The 19,344-nt window shown below is 53.8% G+C and overlaps 2 protein-coding genes across 5 annotated transcripts; one reads left to right on the top strand and one right to left on the bottom strand.

Moving 5' to 3' along the window:
* The first annotated feature begins 148 nt into the window (after positions 1-148).
* CRELD1 (cysteine rich with EGF like domains 1) lies at positions 149-10,469 on the top strand. 3 transcript variants are annotated; one of them, XM_015130260.3, is made up of 11 exons: positions 149-176; positions 744-936; positions 1,159-1,241; positions 3,881-3,991; positions 4,335-4,426; positions 5,689-5,865; positions 5,950-6,045; positions 8,230-8,313; positions 8,489-8,584; positions 8,784-8,918; positions 9,767-10,445. In XM_015130260.3, the coding sequence occupies exons 2-11, from the start codon at positions 763-765 to the stop codon at positions 9,979-9,981; spliced, it is 1,263 nt and encodes a 420-aa protein (XP_014985746.1). In that variant the 5' UTR covers positions 149-176; positions 744-762; the 3' UTR covers positions 9,982-10,445.
* Positions 10,470-10,953: 484 nt separating this feature from the next.
* Positions 10,954-19,088, bottom strand: PRRT3 (proline rich transmembrane protein 3). 2 transcript variants are annotated; one of them, XM_028844418.2, is made up of 4 exons: positions 18,999-19,088; positions 14,539-14,818; positions 14,179-14,334; positions 10,954-13,385 (listed from the first exon to the last, which is right to left on the bottom strand). In XM_028844418.2, exons 1-4 carry the CDS (start codon positions 19,059-19,061, stop codon positions 11,611-11,613), a joined length of 2,274 nt encoding a protein of 757 aa, XP_028700251.1. In that variant the 5' UTR covers positions 19,062-19,088; the 3' UTR covers positions 10,954-11,610. The 2 variants fall into 2 exon arrangements, with proteins under 2 accessions (XP_028700251.1, XP_001091855.3); XM_001091855.4 differs by having other exon boundaries at positions 14,539-15,613.
* Positions 19,089-19,344: the final 256 nt, after the last annotated feature.

The raw sequence follows: 19,344 nt of genomic DNA on the forward strand, positions 1-19,344 counted from the left end.
GCCCCGCGGCCCTTTAAAGCCCGGACAGGTGCAGCTCGGTACCGCCTGTGTTTGGCTGGCGTGGGGTGACGTAATGGCACATGGCCCGTCACCATTGGCTGGGCGGCACGCTCCGCCCCCGGGACTGCAGCGCGGGTGGGGGTTGTGCGTTTTACGCAGGCTGTGGCAGCTACGCGGTGAGGAGACGGCTCACGGCGCCCGTGGGCTGGGGCGGTCGGTTCTTCCTCCTCCGTGGTTTACGAGGGTCTGGATCCTTCTCTGCCAGCTCGTGGGCCGTGCCTTTGCCCTTCTGCGAGGCCCTGAATCTGACCCCTTCCCTTCATATCCGGATCCGGGCTCCTCCCCCAAAGCCCGGGGTTCCGGACACCTCCCCCAAAACAACCCCTCTGGCCTCCTCTCCTTCAGTACTTGGAATCTGATCTCTTCTCCCTAATTCTGCGGATCCGGCCCCTAATAGCCTTTATCAGACCCTCAAACAAGAGGCTGACTTCTGCCCCCTTGCCAAGGAGCGAGGCCACTTTCCTCTCCCCACCCCCATGCTAACGGGGATAACTTATTTCTCTTCTGGAATTGCATCTTATGCGCCTTTCCCCACCCATCCCCACAGCCCCTGCAGTACCCAGTTTGGCCTCTTTTGCTTGTAATAACGCACTTCCCAACGCCACGGCACCTCAGAACAGACCTTTTTCTTTCTCGCGTGGGGCCTGACTCCAGTGAAGCCTCTCCACGCCCTCTTTCTGCAGGTCCCCAGCCTGGGTAAAGATGGCCCTATGGCTCCCGAAGGGCCTGGTCCCAGCTGTGCTCTGGGGCCTGAGCCTCTTCCTCAGCCTCCCAGACCCCATCTGGCTCCAGCCCTCTCCACCTCCCCAGTCTTCTCCCCCGCCTCAGCCCCATCCGTGTCATACCTGCCGGGGACTGGTTGACAGCTTCAACAAGGTGGGTGCACCAGCAGCCTCGTTGGAGGGGAACACAGCGATTTAGAGTGGGGAACTCTGGGATGCAAATCTGCGTGGATTCAAGTTTCATTTTGGTCTCTTACTAGTTGTATGGCCCTAGGCAAGTTGCTTTTCTGTGCCTCAGTTTCCTGGTCAGTAGAACAGTGAAGTGCTAGCATGTGCCAGGCACTGTACTTAGCTATTACTAATTTTCTGTTTCCAGGGCCTGGAGAGAACCATCCGGGACAACTTTGGAGGTGGAAACACTGCCTGGGAGGAAGAGAAGTTGTCCAAATACAAAGACAGGTAAGGGGCTGCTGGGGGAATGGGTGTATATTCCCCTCCCTGCCAAATCTCTGCTCTATTGGTGGAGGGCTAGGAACTCTTGGGGAGCACTTATTCATTCAACAAATAGCACTGAACATCTATAGTATAGCAGTAAACAAGGCAAGCAAAATCCCACCTTCCTGGAGCTCACATTCTAGTAGAGAAGACAAGCAATGAATAAGTGAATAATATTATGTCAGATGAAAGAACAAACAGTGAAGCACAGTAGACTGCAGGATGGTGGGAGGCAGCGTGTTCAAGATGTGGCATTTGAACAGTGAGACCTGAAGTGAAGAAGCGAGCTATGTGACAGGAAGGAAATTGGGCAGAGGATGGGACTGAGCTTGGTGTATTCGAGAAGTGGCTGGAGTGGAGTGAGCAAAGGGGAGAGTGGTAGAAGGTGAAGGCGGAGGCTTAGGGCAGAGGATGGGACTGAGCTTGGTGTATTCGAGAAGTGGCTGGAGTGGAGTGAGCAAAGGGGAGAGTGGTAGAAGGTGAAGGCGGAGGCTTAGGCCTCAAAGACTACAGAAAAGAGTTTAGATTTTTTTTTTGGAGTGTAATGGGAAGCTCTTGGAAGGTTATGAGCAGAAAAAGTGATACTGTCTTCTTTATACATTTAAAGATTACTCACACTGCTATGTAGCAAACAGACTGTAAGGGGCAAGGGTGGAGGAAGCAGGGAGACCAGTTTGGGAGGCAAGTGCATCATCTAGGTATGAAGGCAATACGAGCTAGTGTAGTATCTAGTGGAGGACATGGTGAAGGGGTCACAGTCTGGGTATATTTTGCAGAGAGAACAATAGGACCTGGTGATAGATTCATTATGGGTATAGAGAAACGGTAGAATAAAAGATGCTTACTAGATTTTGGGCCTGAGCAACTGGGTGAATAGTGCAGCTGTTTTCTAAGATGGTGAGATGGGAAACTGAGAAGGTTTAGGGGAGGGGTGGGATGTGGTGTTCTTTGAATGTATTGGGCTGAAATGTCCATTAGACATCCAGGTAGACTCCATCCAAATCTGGAATTCAGAAAAGAGTAGGAATTGGAAACAGGAATTTGAGAGTCATCATTATATAGTCAGTATGTAAAGAAAGTCATTATGAGGAGAGCCATTATATAGTCAGTATATATAATACAGAAAGCCATTATATAGTCAGTATGTAAAGAAAGGCATGGGAAGGATACAGAAAGCCAAGCCCTGAGCCCTGTCCTGAGCCTCCAGCTTTTCAAAGTCAAATGGAAGAGGAGTCAGCAAAGGCTCAGAGTTAGACCTGATTGTTGGTTCTTAACCTCTCAGAGCCACAGTTTCTTCGCCTGTAAAATGGGGATATTAATACCTGGTTTGCCTATTTCATAGGAGTGTGGAAAGGGCTTAACTGGGATGCCCACTAGAAATAAAGGTTTGTTATTATGTAACATTGGTCATTTTCTCTTTTCCTTTGCCGGGCATGAGTTTCCTCATTCAGGAATGAGGGCATTGGCTAAGACAACCCCAGAGGCACTTCCAGCTTTGTAATGGCTCCTGCATTACTTGCTTTTTAAAATCACTTCCTATATGCCAGGCACTGTGTAAGACCCTTTAAATACAGGATATAAGGCATCAAATATTTATATATATATATATATATATTTTAATTGTGGTAAAATACACATAAAAAATTTCCCATTAAGGACATTTAATAACATTTACAATGTTGTGCAACCATCACCACTATGTAGTTCCAGAACATTTTCATTACCCCCCAAAAAATCCTATACCTGTTACACAGCCACTCCCCATTCTCCCCTTCCTCTGGCTCTTGGCAATCACTAATTTGTGTTAGTCAAGCAGAAATTATGGATTTGCTGATTTCATTGGAATCATAAAATATATGGCCTTTTGTGTCTGGCTAGTTTCACTTAGCATAATGTTTTCAAGGTTCACCCATGCTGTAGCATATATCAATACTTATTCCTTTTTATGGCTGAATAATATTCTTGTTTGGCTGTACCACATTTTGTTTATCCATGCATCAGTTGATGGACATCTGCATTGTTTCTACCTTTTGGCTGTTGTGAGTAGTGCTGCTGTGAACATTGTGTACAAGTTTTCATTTGAACACCTGTTTTCCATTCTTTTGGGTCTATATCCAGTAGTGGAATTGGCAGGTTCTATGGCAATTCCATGTTTAACTTATTGAGGAACTGCTTTTCCACAATGGTGATGCCATTTTTTATTCCCATCTGCAGTGTGGGAGGATTCTAATTTCTCCACATCCCTGCCAACACTTGTTATAGGATGTATTTTTAGCTATATCTACCCAGCAAGGGTATTATATTCCATTGCTCAGATGCAGGAACTGATGTATGTTACAACAAACCTGCAGGGAAGGTATTGTTGTCCCCATTTTACAGATGACAAAACAAAGAGGTTCAAAGAAGTTAAGTGACTTGCCCAAGGTCCTACCACTAGATTTGAACCCAGGTCCGTCTGCTTCCCAGAACCATGATCCCTTCTATTGTACCTCATGGCCTTTCCTTTCATATTGTCACGGCACGAGGAAGGGTAGAGAGAGACCTGAGGAGGGTGGTGGGCAGGATGGGGCGTGTTTCCCACCAGCCCTGCCCTGTCTGGTCAGTGAGACCCGCCTGGTAGAGGTGCTGGAGGGCGTGTGCAGCAAGTCGGACTTCGAGTGCCACCGCCTGCTGGAGCTGAGTGAGGAGCTGGTGGAGAGCTGGTGGTTTCACAAGTGAGTGGCAAGGGGGCCTTCCCTGGGAGTGGGTCACAGGTGGGGCCTGGTGATAAGGCCTTGACTTGGCCAAGAAGCAGGGGGGTGCATGCTGGGGGCCATGTCCTGGTTCTGCTCCTTCCAAACCCAGATCTGCTAAGGACTTGCAGGGGGACTTGTGCTCCACTTGAGCCTCAGTTTACCCCTCTGCCAAATGGGGAAAGGGCATTGGTCAGATGGCCTTTTGGGTCTTATGTCCAAGCTGGGTTGAATCACAGATTCAGGCGTGGGGGAATGGGAACAGCACTTCTGACACTATCTCAGCGCCTCCTCCCCACTTCCCTCCACCCTGCCCCTGCCTCAGGCAGCAGGAGGCCCCGGACCTGTTCCAGTGGCTGTGCTCAGATTCCCTGAAGCTCTGCTGCCCCGCAGGCACCTTTGGGCCCTCCTGCCTTCGTGAGTTTTTAAGTTGCTCTTGGGGATGGGAGGGGACTGCCAAGTCCAGGTATCCAGTCCTGGCTCTGTCCCTAGCTAGCTGTGTGAACTCAGGCTACTCAGATAACTTCTCTGGACCTCAGTTCTTGCCCGCCTCACAGGGCTGGGGAGATGGGCAAATCAGTGGGGAAAGGCTTGGAGAAAGCACAGGGGCTACACTGAGTCAGATGCAGTATGGTTATCATCATGTATTAAAGAAATGATAGAGCCCCCAGCCCCTTCATTTCCCATGCCAGATCGGACTATGGTATCTTCCTGGGGAGGGGCGGGTGTTGCCCTGGAGCCCCCATGGTCACCATCTATCCTCACACACAGTCCTGGCACAAGAGCCAAACTTACTACCAGCCTCTTTTAGAACAGTGTTTCCTGAAGCTACAGATAAAGAGGTAGCTGCAAAAATGGCAAATTCAGTCTTTGTAAAAGAAACTATTGGCCGGGCGCAGTGGCTCACGCCTGTAATCCCAGCACTTTGGGAGGCCGAGGCAGGCGGATCATGAGGTCAAGAGATCGAGACCATCCTGGCAAACACGGTGAAACCCTGTCTCTACTAAAAAATACAAAAAATTAGCCGGGTGTGGTGGCGGGCGCCTGTAGTCCCATCTACTCGGGAGGCTTAGGCAGGAGAATGGCATGAACCCAGGAGGCGGAGCTTACAGTGAGCCAAGATCACGCCACTACACTCCAGCCTGGGCGACAGAGCGAGACTCTGTCTCAAAAAAAAAAAAAAAAAAAAAGAAAATATTTGTTGCAGTGGCTCGTGCCTGTAAACCCAGCACTTTGGGAGGCTGAGGCAGGAGGATCACTTGAGGCCAGGAGTTTGAGAGACCAGCCTGGGTAAATAGCAAGACCCTGTCTCTTTAAAAAAAAAAAAAAAAAAAGGTGGGGCATGGTAGTGCAGCCTGTACTGTAGTCCCCCTAGGCTGAGGTGGGAGGATTGCTTGAGCCCAGGAGTTCGAGGCTGCAGTGAGCTATGATCATGTCATTGCCTGGGAAACAGAGCAAGACCCTGTCACTAAAAATAAATAAATAAATAAAAGGTTTGTAAAATCTGATTGTTCCACAAGAGGAAATTGGTTAAGTAAATTTCACTTTTATGACAAAATATTATGTCACTAAAATTAATTGTCTTCTCCAAAAATGTTACTGATATGCAGAGCAGAAAATATTCTCTTGTATGTCAAGGTTGTATAGACGACCTCACCTGGTTTGGTGTCTTCCCACAGCCTGTCCTGGGGGCACAGAGAGGCCCTGTGGTGGCTACGGGCAGTGTGAAGGGGAAGGGACACGAGGGGGCAGCGGGCAGTGTGACTGCCAAGCCGGCTACGGGGGTGAGGCCTGTGGCCAGTGTGGCCTTGGCTACTTCGAGGCAGAACGCAACGCCAGCCATCTGGTATGTTCGGGTAGGTAGCCAAAAGGTGTGGCACTGGGCAGGGGCAGATGGGGTACCTGCCTGCCTATCCTCATGCTGCCCCCATTCCACCCAGCTTGTTTTGGCCCCTGTGCCCGATGCTCAGGACCTGAGGAATCAAACTGTTTGCAATGCAAGAAGGGCTGGGCCCTGCACCACCTCAAGTGTGTAGGTAAGTGGGGCTCTAGCTAGGTCTGAGGAAGATGGGCAGGGGCCTGGGCTTGGTCCTTCATTCTCTCAACACAAGCCTGGGCTAAACTAGCCTAGGCCTCACCTTCATGGAGATCTCAACCTGGCTGGGAAGGCAGACAAGTAACCAGATACTTACAGTCCAGTACACAGGTACTGTGTAGTATAGTCCCTGTGTACAGTGAGAGATGCCTCTGATCTAGTTCAGTGGAAGTGGTGATGGGGAATCAGGAAAGGCTTCTTGGAGGAGGTGCTACTTTGGCCAAGTCTTAAAAATTGAGGAAGGGGGCCGGGCGCGGTGGCTCAAGCCTGTAATCCCAGCACTTTGGGAGGCCGAGACGGGTGGATCACAAGGTCAGGAGATCGAGACCATCCTGGCTAACCCGGTGAAACCCCGTCTCTACTAAAAAATACAAAAAACTAGCCGGGCGAGGTGGCGGGCGCCTGTAGTCCCAGCTACTCGGGAGGCTGAGGCAGGAGAATGGCGTGAACCCGGGAGGCGGAGCTTGCAGTGAGCTGAGATCCGGCCACTGCACTCCAGCCTGGGTGACAGAGCGAGACCCCATCTCAAAAAAAAAAAAAAAAAAAAATTGAGGAAGGGGCCAGGCGCGGTGGTTCACGCCTGTAATCCCAGCACTTTGGGAGGCCAAAGAGGGCAGATCACGAAGTCAGGAGATCGAGACCATCCTGGCTAACGCAGTGAAACCCCATCTCTACTAAAAATACAAAAAATTAGCTACTCAGGAGGCTGAGGCAGAAGAATGGCATGAACCCGGGAGGCGGAGCTTGCAGTGAGCCAAGATCGCGCCACTGCATTCCAGCCTGAGCAACAAAGCAAAACTCCATCTCAAAAAAAAAAAAATTGAGGAAGGGTTGGCCAGGAGAATGAGGACCCTGAACTTGGGGTCAGGAAACCTGGGTTTAAGACTTGGTTTGGTCCCAGCCTAGCCACTTACTTAGACTAGAGTAGAGGCTAAGCTGTTATAACAAAAATCCTCAAAAGACTGTGGCTTAAAGAATATACAGGTTAGCCGGGCGCGGTGGCTCACGCCTGTAATCCCAGCACTTTGGGAGGCCGAGGCGGGCGGATCACAAGGTCAGGAGATCGAGACCACGGTGAAACCCCGTCTCTACTAAAAATACAAAAAACTAGCTGGGCGCGGTGGCGGGCGCCTGTAGTCCCAGCTACTCAGGAGGCTGAGGCAGGAGAATGGCGTAAACCCAGGAGGCGGAGCTTGCAGTGAGCCGAGATCGCACCACTGCACTCCAGCCTGGGTGACAGAGCGAGACTCCGTCTCAAAAAAAAAAAAAAAAAAAAGAATATACAGGTTGGCCGGGCATGGTGGCTCACTCACGCCTCTAATCCCAGCACTTTGGGAGGCCGAAGGGGGGTGGATCACCTGAGATCAGGAGTTCAAGACCAGCCTGGCCAACATGGCAAACCCAGTCTCTACTAAAAATACAAAAATTAGCCAGCCGTGGTGGCAGGTGCCTGTAATCACAGCTACTCGGGAGGCAGAGGCAGGAGAATTGCTTGAACCCAGGAGGCAGAGGTTATAGCGAGCTGAGATCACACCATTGCACTCTAGCGTGGGTGACGAGAGCAAAACTCCATCTCAAAAAAAAAAAAAAAAAAAGAATCTAGAGGGTAGAGGTTTATTTTTTTTCCTCATATTACAGTCCCAAAGTGAGTAGTCCAGGCTGGCAGGGGAGCTGTGCTAGTCACAATCGTTCCAGTACCCAGATCATTCCTGTAACTTCCTGCACAATCATCCCCTTGGGCATTGTCTGCATGGTGGAAGCTGAGTCCTGGGCATCTCCGTGTCCCATGTCCCAGCACTCAGGAAGGGAGAAGGGAAAGAAAGTGCATTGAGGAGTCTAAGCATTGTTTTAAGACCAAGATAACAGTGGAGCTCACCACTCCTGTTTACATCCTGTTGGCCACAACTCAATCACAGGGACACGCTTAGCTTCAAGACAGATTGGAAAATGTGGTCTCTGGCTGGGCAGCCTGAAGTCCAGCTGCACGTCTGCTTCTGTGTTGGTAGACAGCTTGCAGTCCCTGCCATACCATTTAATCCCAGGCAAGACCATTCCCCAGTGGCTCTGGCCTCAGCTTCCCTACTAAATAGGGATCGAAATTCTCACCCTGCTCACCTCTCTGCAGACATTGATGAGTGTGGCACAGAGGGAGCCAACTGTGGAGCCGACCAATTCTGCGTGAATACTGAGGGCTCCTATGAGTGCCGAGGTCAGTGTCTGCTTCTGCAGTGGGGATGTGAGGAGGGCAGGAGGAGTTGCTCCACACCTGTCCCTCCAAACCTTCCCCTTCTCAGGCTTCAGAGCACCCCCAGGCCTCCTCTTCTGGAGCATGGCTCTCCTGGGCCTAGGAGCACATCTCACCCTCATCTCTCTCCTCTCTCCAGACTGTGCCAAGGCCTGCCTAGGCTGCATGGGGGCAGGGCCAGGTCGCTGTAAGAAGTGTAGCCCTGGCTACCAGCAGGTGGGCTCCAAGTGTCTCGGTGAGTCTCCTGCTGATGGGACACAGGCACCTGGGAGTGCCTCACCCAGCATGAATGGTGAAAGGGCTGGAATATGGGGAAGGAAGGGTGGAATGCTGCCTGTGCAAGGGCAGAGGGTAGTGTTGAGAGATGGACAAGATGGAGTCGGGGTGCTGGGTGGGGGGCCTTAGCAGGACTCTGACCCCTCCCTTCCCCCAAGACGTGGATGAGTGTGAGACAGAGGTGTGTCCGGGAGAGAATGAGCAGTGTGAAAACACCGAGGGCGGTTATCGCTGCATCTGTGCTGAGGGCTACAAGCAGATGGAAGGCATCTGTGTGAAGGAGCAGATCCCAGGTGAGCCCTGGGGTGGGAGAGGGGAGGTCCTCATTCAAATAGAGGGCAGGCAAGCCCCTTCCCCAGGTAGCAGTGGCAGCTCGAGTCCTGCCCCACCCCTACTGCCACCCAGCCCCCTGGAGGCTGCACTGAGACCAGGCTGTACATCTGATCTCCAGGTTGGCTCTTAGCAGCCTTACACTTTCCAGGGTACAAAGGGAATCAGACTTGGCATCAAATCAGTCTGCCTCCCTAACCTGTTTCCTCATCTATCCAATGGGACCAGTGTTTGCCCTGGCCTGCTGAGAGATGTTCTAGGCTGGGGGTGTGGTGAGATGCAGGGTAATCACAACAGTGATGGCAGGGACCATTTCCCCAGCAATTACTATGTGAGATGCTGTTCTAGGTGCATTCCTCATCTTAACTTATTTAACCCCTGAAACAGCCCGACGCTGGAGGTCGGGTTCTCATCCCCATTCTAACTATGTAAAAACTAAGATGCAGAGAGATGAAGCTACTTTCCCAGGGCTATATGGCAAGCAAGTTGCAGAGCTGAGATCCCAATCCAGACAGTCTGACCGTGGAATGAGACTCATACATGTAATAAGTGCTCTGCCCCCAACTTGTCTACCACATGGCCTTGGCAAGTTCAACCCCTTTACCTCTCTGAGCCTCACTTTCCCATTTAGTGAGACAGGGATGGTAACTGCCTCTTGCAGCGTGGTTTTGAGCAGTAAATGTTGTGTGCCTGGCTTGCTGGGCAGGCCTGGTGGCCATGATGATCAGGTGCATGGGAGTTCTGGGGAGGCTCCAAGAACTGCCAGGAACAGGGATACGAGTGCCAGGCTGCATCTCTCGCTCCTCTGCAGAGTCGGCGGGCTTCTTCTCAGAGATGACAGAGGACGAGTTGGTGGTGCTGCAGCAGATGTTCTTTGGCGTCATCATCTGTGCACTGGCCACGCTGGCTGCTAAGGGCGACTTGGTGTTCACTGCCATTTTCATCGGGGCTGTGGCAGCCATGACTGGCTACTGGTTGTCAGAGCGCAGTGACCGTGTGCTGGAGGGCTTCATCAAGGGCAGATAATCTTGGCCACCACTTGTAGGATCTCCTCCCACCTACGCTGCCCCCAGAGCTTGGGCTGCCCTCCTGCTGGACACTCAGGACAGCTTGGTTTATTTTTGAGAGTGGGGTAAGCAACCCTACCTGCCTTACAGAGCAGCCCAGGTACCCAGGTCTGGGCAGACAAGGCCCCTAGGGTAAAAAGTAGCCCTGAAGGTGGATACCATGAGTTCTTCACCTGGCGGGGACTGGCAGGCTTCACAATGTGTGAATTTCAGAAGTTTTTCCTTAATGGTGGCTGCTAGTGAGCTTTGGCCCCTGCTCAGGATGAGGGGGTCCTCACAGTGGTGGGGCCGTCACAGCCCCCTCCTGCCAGCTGCATGCCAGCCCCCTCCTGCCAGCTCGTTCTGTGTTCACCACATCCCCACCCCTCATTGCCATTTATTTATTCATCTCAGGAAATAAAGAAAGGTCTTGGAAAGTTAAAAGGCTTCAGTCTTACTACCTGTTCCACCACCCCCCACCTTAGGGAAATTTCCTAGAATCCTGGGAAATTGAGGGCTTCCCTGATGGTGAGTGGAGAAAAGATAGAGGAGAAGGTTGCTCCTGAAGTGCTGTTAGGAGAAGGAGGGTAGAGGAACCAGCCTTAGGATGGTTCCATGCCAGCTGTCATTTGGCAAAGGACCCTGGACAGATGACTTTTGCCTCTGAACTTCACTCTTCTCTTTCCTCAAATGGGCTTCATAATGCTTTCCACTCAGACTTAACATGAGAATTAAATTAGGTCATAAATGTGAAGACCTGGACAGTACACAAGAGATGTTCAATAAGTGTGGTCGCCATTATGACCAGGGCCTCCAAGCCTCAAGCAACCTTTCCTCAGAGTCCTCCCCTCTGTCCAATACACAGGACTTAGAATGACTGGGAGGCAGGGCCTCCAGTCTCTCCTTCCTTCTATGAATACAGGATCCTGGCATGGCCAGTGGGAAGCATGAGCCAAGTCCTAAGGGTTTATTTCTTTGGCACAAAGAGGACAGTCTAGACAAGCGAGGCTCATCACTCCATGTTGGGGAGTCTGGGGCACCTGCTCCCTGTTCTTCATGCCCAAATCCATGCATACCCACCCTGTATTCCGCATAAGACACGGCCTCTGTGCAAAATACCGGCTGAAAACCAGAAATATTAAAAGCAAAAAACAGGGCATGGGGGTGGGGTGAGTTCAAACCTGGCTGTCCCCCGGGGGCTGTCGTCAGGTGGAGGCCTGGGGATGTCTTTTTTTTTTTTTTTTTTTTGAGACGGAGTCTCACTCTGTCACCCAGGCTGGAGTGCAATGGCGTGGTCTCGGCTTACTGCAACCTCCGTCTTCCCGTTCAAGCAGTTCTCCCGCCTCAGCCTCCCGAGTAGCTGGGACTACAGGCGTGTGCCACCTGGCTATTTTTTTGTATTTTTAGTAGAGACGAGGGTTTCACTATGTTCGAGACTAAGAACTCGTGACCTCGTGATCCGCCCACCTTGGCCTCCCAAAGTGCTGGGATTACAGGCGTGAGCCACCGCGCCCGGCCAGGATACCCATTTTTTAAAGGCTCAACTGTCCCAGTCGGCCATGCCATGTGGGCATCGGCCAGGGTCCTAGCCCTGCGTCAGGACCGCTCCTCAAAGCTCGATGGTATCACTGGAGGCGCTGCGGGATTCCCCAGGCTTGCCGCGCGGCTGGACCTCTCCCTGGCCGTTCCCCGGCCGAGCAGCGGTAGAGTCAGGGGCTGGGGTCGGGGCAGGCAGTAGCTGTACTGTGCTGGGCAACTCATCTAGGGGCAGACTGTCCACTGATGACAGCCCGTGGCGCCAGGGGTTCCAACTGATCTTGAGTGAGCCCCTGGAGAAGCTGTCCAGGGAGCTGCCAGAAGCCACCGCGGCTGCCCCGTCGGGCTCTTCCACTACGTGTTGTGGGACCGGCCCGCGCACGCGCACGTCGCTGAGCGACCTGCAGCGGCCGCGGAGGAGCGAGGAGCCAGCGTCGTCGAGCTCGGCTTTGGGATGGCTGCCCCGACGCGCCCGCACAGCGCCTCCAGGCGGCGGGGAGGCCACGCCGCGGAGGCCGCAGCGCTTGAACACACTGTCTCGCACCAGGTGCTCGCGGAAGAGCGCGGCGTCGATGCTACGGCTCAGGTTGATGGGCGATGGCGGCCGCAGATCCAGCTCGCTCAGCGATGGCGCCGGTCCCACACCGTTGCGGGACAGTCCTGGGCCACCCTGGGGTCCGCGACCCAGCGACGCAGCCGAGCCCCAGGCGCCTGAACTGGGCGTGGCCAGCTGCCCATTCTCCGCCGGGTTGCGGATGAGGCTCTTGCTGATGTCCAAGCTGCCTGCACCAACGCTGCTGGGCCGCGCATAGCAGTTATTGGGTCGCTCCGGCACCTCGCTCTTGCCCGACGGCGCCGGGCACGCCAGCCGCATCAGCTTAGCCCAGCAAGCGTGCTCCGTGGGCGGCCTGGGTCTCGCGGCAGCCACCGCGGCCAGCGCCAGGGCGAGCGCCCATGTCAGCTCCAGGAGGCGCAGCCAGAAGTGGACACCCCACCAGGCCCACGAGAAGCGGCCCACGCGACCTGGGCCCGGGTACAGCCAGAGCGCAGCCGCCAGCTGCAAGCCGCTGGCCAGCAGCCCCAGCGCGCCCGCCACGGCCAACAGCCGAGGGCCCGGGCTGGCATCCCAGCCCCGTGGGCCGTCCAGCAGGCGGCGACGGCACAGGCAGAGCGTGCCTAGAGCCACGGCCGCGCCCCAGGCGCACGACAAGCCTTGCATAAGGAGGTTGAGCACAGACCATGTGGACAGCAGGTCTGTCGCGAGCAACCCCACACCATGCACCAACGCCACTGCTCCCAGCAGGAGTGGGTTTTGCAGCGGTGGCGGCAGCCCCGCGCCCAGGCCGAGCAGAGTCAGGGCCGCCAGCGCCGTGAGCAGCAAGGGGAAGGGCAGGTTGTAGAGCACCAAGCCCCCGCGAACGCCCAGCCGCGCCTGCGAGCCATAAGGGTCGGTAAGCATGTAGGCGGATCGCAGCCCTGAAGCCACGAGCACCAGCACCGCGGCCACCAATGCCAGCCGGGGCCCTGCTGGGGCGGCTGCCAGCGCAGCCAGCGCCAACAACGCGGGCAGCAGAAAGAGCACCCCCACCCCGTAGACGTGCAGCTCCCAGGAGAAGCTCAGGACCCGCCGCAGGGGGCCCCAGCGTAGCGGGGGTGCAGTGGCATTGGCTGGGGGGCTGGAGGCTGGGGCTGAAGCCATGGAGCTGGCTGAGGGCTCCGGAGGGGGAGGCTGGCCCAGGGCTCGCTGTGTGGTGACTCGAATGAGGCCCCGGCGTGACGTCGAGGGGGCCTGGACTGGGGGTGCTGGGGGATGGCTTTGGGGGCGCCCCGGCCACTCCTCGGCGTCATCTGCAATGATAACAATATTAAAATCGCCTTTTGAAAAGTGCTTTTGATTTTCTATCACCCTCTAGTGTGGTTAGCAAGTCATTTAACTTTTCCAAGCAAATCTGCAAAATGGAGATAACAGCACCTGCCTCATTGGGTTGTGAAGAAGACGGAATGTTTAGCATGGTGCCCAACACCCAGTAAGTGCTAAATGGATGTCCCCTATCGTTTTTATTTCAGGGTACTATCAGGGAGGTAGTACCCCAGCAGTTCAACACATGGGCTGCATAATAGAATCGTCTGGAGGCCAAGGAATAAGAATTTCTTGGAACGTGGCTTGGGCATTGAAATTTCTTTTTCTTTCTTTCTTTCTTTTTTTTTTTTTTTTTTTTTTTTGAGACAGGTTCTCACTCTGTCATCCAGGCTGGTGTGCAGTGGTGCAATAAGGGCTCACTGCAGCCTTGACCTCCAGGTCAAGGGATTTCCCACCTCAACCTCCAGAATCGCTGGGACTACAGGCATGCACAACCACACCCAGCTAATTTTTGTATTTTTTTGTTGTTGTTGTTCTAAAACATATCCATGTTACATATTAGAACATTCTAGCCCCAAAAGGGCAAATGACTTCTCCCAGATTTCCCAGTGAGTATGAATTTATTATCCTAGGCTGTTTGAAGGAGGCCCTGGGCAACTCCTTTAAGCAGGTGATTGTCTCCATTCATTCCCTGCCCTCCACCCCTCACACACCCCCAACAGAGGTTCTCAGTTACTAGACAGAGCACTCCCTCTCCCCACACCCCAGCCATGCCCTCACCTGGCTGCAGGGCCCCCATGGGGCTCTCTGTTCGGTTTGCAGCTGGGCCAGGGTCTGAGGGACCAGGGATGAGGGGCTTGGGGGTGCCTGGGGCCTCCACGGCTCCTCTCACCCGCTGGGGGGAGATGGGGTCTGCTCCATTCATTGCTGCTATCTCTGAAATGACAAAGTAGTCATCTGACTATAACTAAGCAGTAGTTACCTGACCCTCCTATGGTGCTCCTAATCCCTCAGGATTGAGTCACAATCACCTTCATTTGCCACAGAGAGGAAAATGAGACGTAGAGGGACCCAGGGTCAAACAGAATTGAGGCATCCAGCTGCCCCGGAACATCACTCAACACGCTCACTGACACCAACCTGGCTTGGACGGCCCGTCAGGAGCCTCTGAGGCAGGCGGATCCATGGGCTGGGGTCCTGGTGAATCCTTAGCATCAGGGAGGTCAACCTGCTTGGGCAGCGGACTTGAGGAGCTGACTTCCCAGGACACCTCAGCTCCAGCCCTCTTGGGGGTCTCAACCGGCAGCTCCTCAGCAGGAGGAAGGCTTCTGGCTAATGCCAAGTCTGGCTGGGCCCCTGGCTCCTGAGAGTACACCACCTCAACTGGGGGAACTGAGCCAACATCAGAGGCTGCTGGATCCTGCTGGGTGAAGAGGGGGCCTTGAGCTGCCTCCTGGAAGTGTTCCTCAGACCCACCCTGTCCTTCCAGGACTGGCCTCTTGACAGTACCTGAGTGGGGAACAAGGGTGTGGGGTGGGCCCTGGTAGTCTGAGGGAGAAGTGGGTGGGACCCTGCTCTTGGTTTTGGCCTTCAGACCCTCATCTCTAGGTGGCTGCTGTCCCTGTTGGCCTCCATGCTGCAGGGAGGGAGGAACTGTGGCTACCCTGAGTTGAAGTCTGGGAGTTGTAGGGATGAAAGTGAGATGAGGGTGGCCCACTGGGTGCGGAGCCACTGCTTCTTGCTCCAGAAGCTCTTGTGAATCCAGAGGTCCTGTCCAGCCGTGGGAGCTTTGTCCTCGAGCCATCTGGAGGTCATCAGTTACTGGGGGTCGTTCTCTCTGAGCCCCTTGGGCTGCTTTGGGCCCATACAGGGCTGGGCCAAGGGGAGAGGCTACAGGCTTCTCAGGCATCTCGTCAGCAGGGGCGTGACGGACATCAGAGTTCCTATGACTCTCAGCTCTGGGGTTGTCCAGGAAGATGTCAAAGGAGTGGGGCTCTGAGCCCAAGGAGCCCTTAGGGTGGGCTCCAGGAATTATAGGGGTTTTGGAGTTTTCAAGTGGCCTGGGAAAGCCCCTCCCCAGGGCAGGGCCAGTCCCCGGGAGTGGCAGCAGCAACAACAGCAGAAAGCCACATACACAGCCCCATGGGCTGGAGGCCATGGTCTACTCCGATGCCTGGGCCTAAAGCCCCCACCTTCCAGTCCTCACTGGATGAGCCTAAAAAAAAAAAAAAACAGGGGGAATGACATGTGAGGGCTGAGGGCCCCCATGCCTTCCTCAAGGGGCTGGCAGGAAAGAAAAACAATGCAAGGCAGCAGCTTCTCTGCTTTTAAAACTGCGGGATGTGGCACTTGCCTGCTTTAAAACCTTCAGTGGCTCCCCATTTCCCTCAGGAAAGAACATAAGCTCCTCTCCTGGCCTTCCAAGACCCTGGCCACCACAGGCTGTTCATCTGTCCTCCAACATCCACTGGACTGTGTGACTCCCATGCCTTTGCTTCTGCAGAAATGCTCTCTCCCTTCTCCTTCACTTGCTGAAATCCTGTTCTTTTTTTTTTTTTTTTTTTTGAGACATAGTCTCACTCTGTTGCTCAGGCTGGAGTACAGTGGCGTGATCTTGGCTCACTGCTGCAACCTCCGCCTCCCGGGTTCAAGTGATTCTCCTGCCTCAGCCTCCTGAGTAGCTGGGGTTACAGACATATGCCACCACACCTGGCTAATTTTTATATTTTTAAGAGATAGGGTTTCACCATGTTGGCCAGGCTAGTCTTAAACTCCTGACCTCAAGTGATCTGCCCATCTTGGCCCCCTAAAGTGCTGGGATTACAGGCATGAGCCACTGCGCCCAGCCTGAAATGTTATTCCTAAAGCCCACTTCAAAAATGAGAGAGGTGGAGAGGGAGAGGAATATGCACCTGCCTTTGGGGAGGGGCCTGAGTTTGAATCCCAACATCTTCATTTCCTGGGGGAGTCATTTGACTTCTCTGCATCGTAGTTTCCCCATCAGTAAAATGGGGGATAATAAGCCTGTCTAACTTGAGGCGGCTCTTATAAGACTTAAATAACCAAACACATATGGGCGAGGTTCATACCTGACGCTTGAAATGCATTAGAACCCTTTCACTTTTCCCTCTGTCCAGAAAGCTTTCTGTCTCTCCATTCCCCTTAACTATTTCAACAAATAATTTGCACACACACTATGTGCCAGGCCCTGATGATAAAGCAGTGAAAAACATTGATGAGACTGCCCTCGCAAACGGCATTCTAGGGGAGAGACGATGATACATACTTTTAAATAAGATGAGCTATGAAGAAAATAAAAGAGGGCTAAGAGATGGATGAGAGGCCATTTACACAGGGGTTACCAGAATGTCCTCTCTGAGGTGACATTTAAGCTAAATGCTGAATAAGAAAGAGTCAGCTCTTTGAAGATTTGGGGAAAAGGCATTTAGCAGAGGGAACAGCAAGTACAGAGGCTCTGAGGCAGGAACGAGCTGGGTGAGTTCAAGAAATAATAGGAGTGTGGGCTGGGCACAATGACTCAGGCCTGTAATTCCAGCACTTTGGGAGGCTGAGGCTGGTACATTGTTTGAGGCTAGGAGTTTGAGACCAGCCTGGCCAACATGGCAAAACCCCATCTGTACTAAAAATACAAAAATTAGCCAAGCATGGTGGCGGGTGTCTGTAATCCCAGCTACTTGGGAGGCTGAGGCAGGAGAATCACTTGAACCCGGGAGGCAGAGGTTGCAGTGAGTTGAGATTATACCATCACACTCCAGCCTGGGCGACAGAGTCAGACTCTGTCTAAAAAAAAAAAAGAACACAAGTGCTGCTGGAGCACAGGAAATGAAAATCAGGAAGGCGGAGGTGAGGTCACAGGTGTCTTGTAGGCCACGACGTGGCACCTGAATTTTATTCCACATGTCACAGGCAGCTAGTGGGGATGGAAAGCATGGGGATGACAAAGCCTTATTCGTGTTTTAAAAAACGGAGAGAGGCCAGGTGCTGTGGCTCACACCTGGAATCCCAGCACTTTGGGTGGCCTAGGTGGGCGGATCACTTGAGGTCAGAAGTTCGAGACCAGGCTATCCAACATGGTGAAATCCCATCACTACTAAAAATACAAAAATTAGCCAGGCATGGTGGTGTGTGCCTGTAATCCCAGCTGCGTAGAAGGCTGAGGCAGGAGAATCACTTGAAAGCCAGGAGATGGAGGTTGCAGTGAGCCAAGATTGCACCACTGCATTCCAACCTGGGCGACAGAGCGAGACTCCAGCTCAAAAAAAAAAAAAAAAAGACGGGGAGAGAGACGCCAGTGTAAACACCCAGGTAAGATAGGATGGTGACTTGTTTCAGCTTAGACATTCCTCTTCCCGCCTTCTTTCCCTCACCTTCCTGGGCACTTGTCACCCTGGTCTGATTCTATAATAATCTCTTATTTCAAACCTGCAGCCTCCAGTATATACCTGGCCCCAGGTGGATATCCCCTAAAAGTTCCTGTTCCTGAGAGCCTGTCGGTGGGCCAGGGAGGTACCACCAGGAGAGGGTGCATGGAGGGTGCGAGAGCTGAGGCCTCCGTGTGTTTGGGGGCAGAGGCCCTGCTCTTTTCCTCTCTGGGGAGCAGCTGTCCCCAAAGCTTCCAGGCTCTTAACCCGTGGTGGCTCACAGACACCTTAAGAAGCCACTGAAAATCCCTGATGCTCTCCCAGCGAAACGATCCTGGCTCACCAAAAGTTGTGGACAATTTCAAGGGGTTCAAAGACCTCTGAGTCCCATCCTCCAAACCTGAGTTTAGACTCTGTCTTAAAGCCTTGTTAGTTCATTTCTCAAACATTCACGGAGCCTCGTGGGCTGCTCCTGGTCTAGGATAGGTGCTGGGGGCCCAGAGACAGGGCTTAGCTCCAAGGTTGAGAGTAGGGGTGTGCTGAGAGGCCCCTAACACAGGTACTGGCTAAAAACAGTGCCCCTGTGTTTAGTTCTTCCCCAGTTAGGCTCCTGTGCTAAGCTTAGCAACATGTCATTCCGCCCTCCCAATACAAGGTGTGGGACTAGCCATTTCACAAGGAGAAGAAACGGGGGTTCAGAGAGGGTGAGCAACTCCCCCAAGGTCACACAGCTGAGTGGACACAATCGGGGTTGTGAAACCCTCGGAGGCTCATCTTCCACATGAGGTCCAAAACGCTTTGCCTTTGGAGGGCTGAATGGGGCCTCCAAAGATAAACATGCCATCTGCCTACCACCGCCAACCCAAGAGATGTGGGCACCTGCGGACAAGGCCGGGGCTTGCCCAGTCCTGGGCTCGCACTGCTGGAGAGGCTGTGGGGGTGGCGGATCTCTCTGTCGCAGGGACTGGGGAGAGGCCGGCCTGGGGGCAGGGCGAGGCCGCTGCAGGGCAGCCTCGGAGCTGGTCCATCTCGGGTTACCTCTCCTCCTCCTCCTTCTCCTCCTCCGTCTCCGCTCTCCCTGGCTCCGCGCCTTCCCGCAGTGTGCTGGATGGGGGTGGGCGCCGTGCAGGCCTTGTCGCCTGCGCCCGCGACGGGGGCAGCAGGCCACGCTCCCCGCCGGGGCCCCGCCATCGCCCCCTCCCTGGGCCAGCTCCTCACCTGCGCGCCGCAGCCCCCGCGTTCACCTTGCGCGCGTCCCTGCAGCCGCTCGCCGCGCCGCATCCTCCGAGATGCTCAGACTCGGCTAACAGAGCCCGGCGCTGCAGATCGCGAGCCCGCCCACAGGAGCGCAGCCCTGCTTAACTCTTTCCCCTTAGGGGTGGACTCTTCTCCCAACCCTGACTTCCCCTCGCTCAGGGATTCTCAGGGCTGAGTGGAACCGAGGTCATCTCTGAGGAATGTGGAAATGCCTTCTGCAGCATCCCTGAAAACGGGGCAGCTAGCCTCTGCTTGCATACCTCATGGGACGGGGAGCTCACTTCCTTTGTATCCCTATACCCTTTTA

The sequence above is a fragment of the Macaca mulatta genome, chromosome 2 (genome assembly GCF_049350105.2).
Source record: "Macaca mulatta isolate MMU2019108-1 chromosome 2, T2T-MMU8v2.0, whole genome shotgun sequence".
Lineage (NCBI taxonomy): Eukaryota > Metazoa > Chordata > Mammalia > Primates > Cercopithecidae > Macaca > Macaca mulatta.

Bases quoted from the DNA above. Each gene is read 5' to 3' on its own strand.
- CRELD1 (XM_015130260.3), top strand. From the start codon at position 763: ATGGCCCTATGGCTCCCGAAGGGCCTGGTCCCAGCTGTGCTCTGGGGC. The intron at 6,046-8,229 runs GTAAGTGGGGCT...ACCTCTCTGCAG, and splicing joins GCACCACCTCAAGTGTGTAG to ACATTGATGAGTGTGGCACA. The intron at 8,314-8,488 runs GTCAGTGTCTGC...TCCTCTCTCCAG, and splicing joins GGGCTCCTATGAGTGCCGAG to ACTGTGCCAAGGCCTGCCTA.
- PRRT3 (XM_001091855.4), bottom strand. From the start codon at position 15,556: ATGGCCTCCAGCCCATGGGGCTGTGTATGTGGCTTTCTGCTGTTGTTG. The intron at 14,335-14,538 runs GTTGGTGTCAGT...TTGTCATTTCAG, and splicing joins TGACGGGCCGTCCAAGCCAG to AGATAGCAGCAATGAATGGA. The intron at 13,386-14,178 runs GTGAGGGCATGG...TTATCATTGCAG, and splicing joins CATGGGGGCCCTGCAGCCAG to ATGACGCCGAGGAGTGGCCG.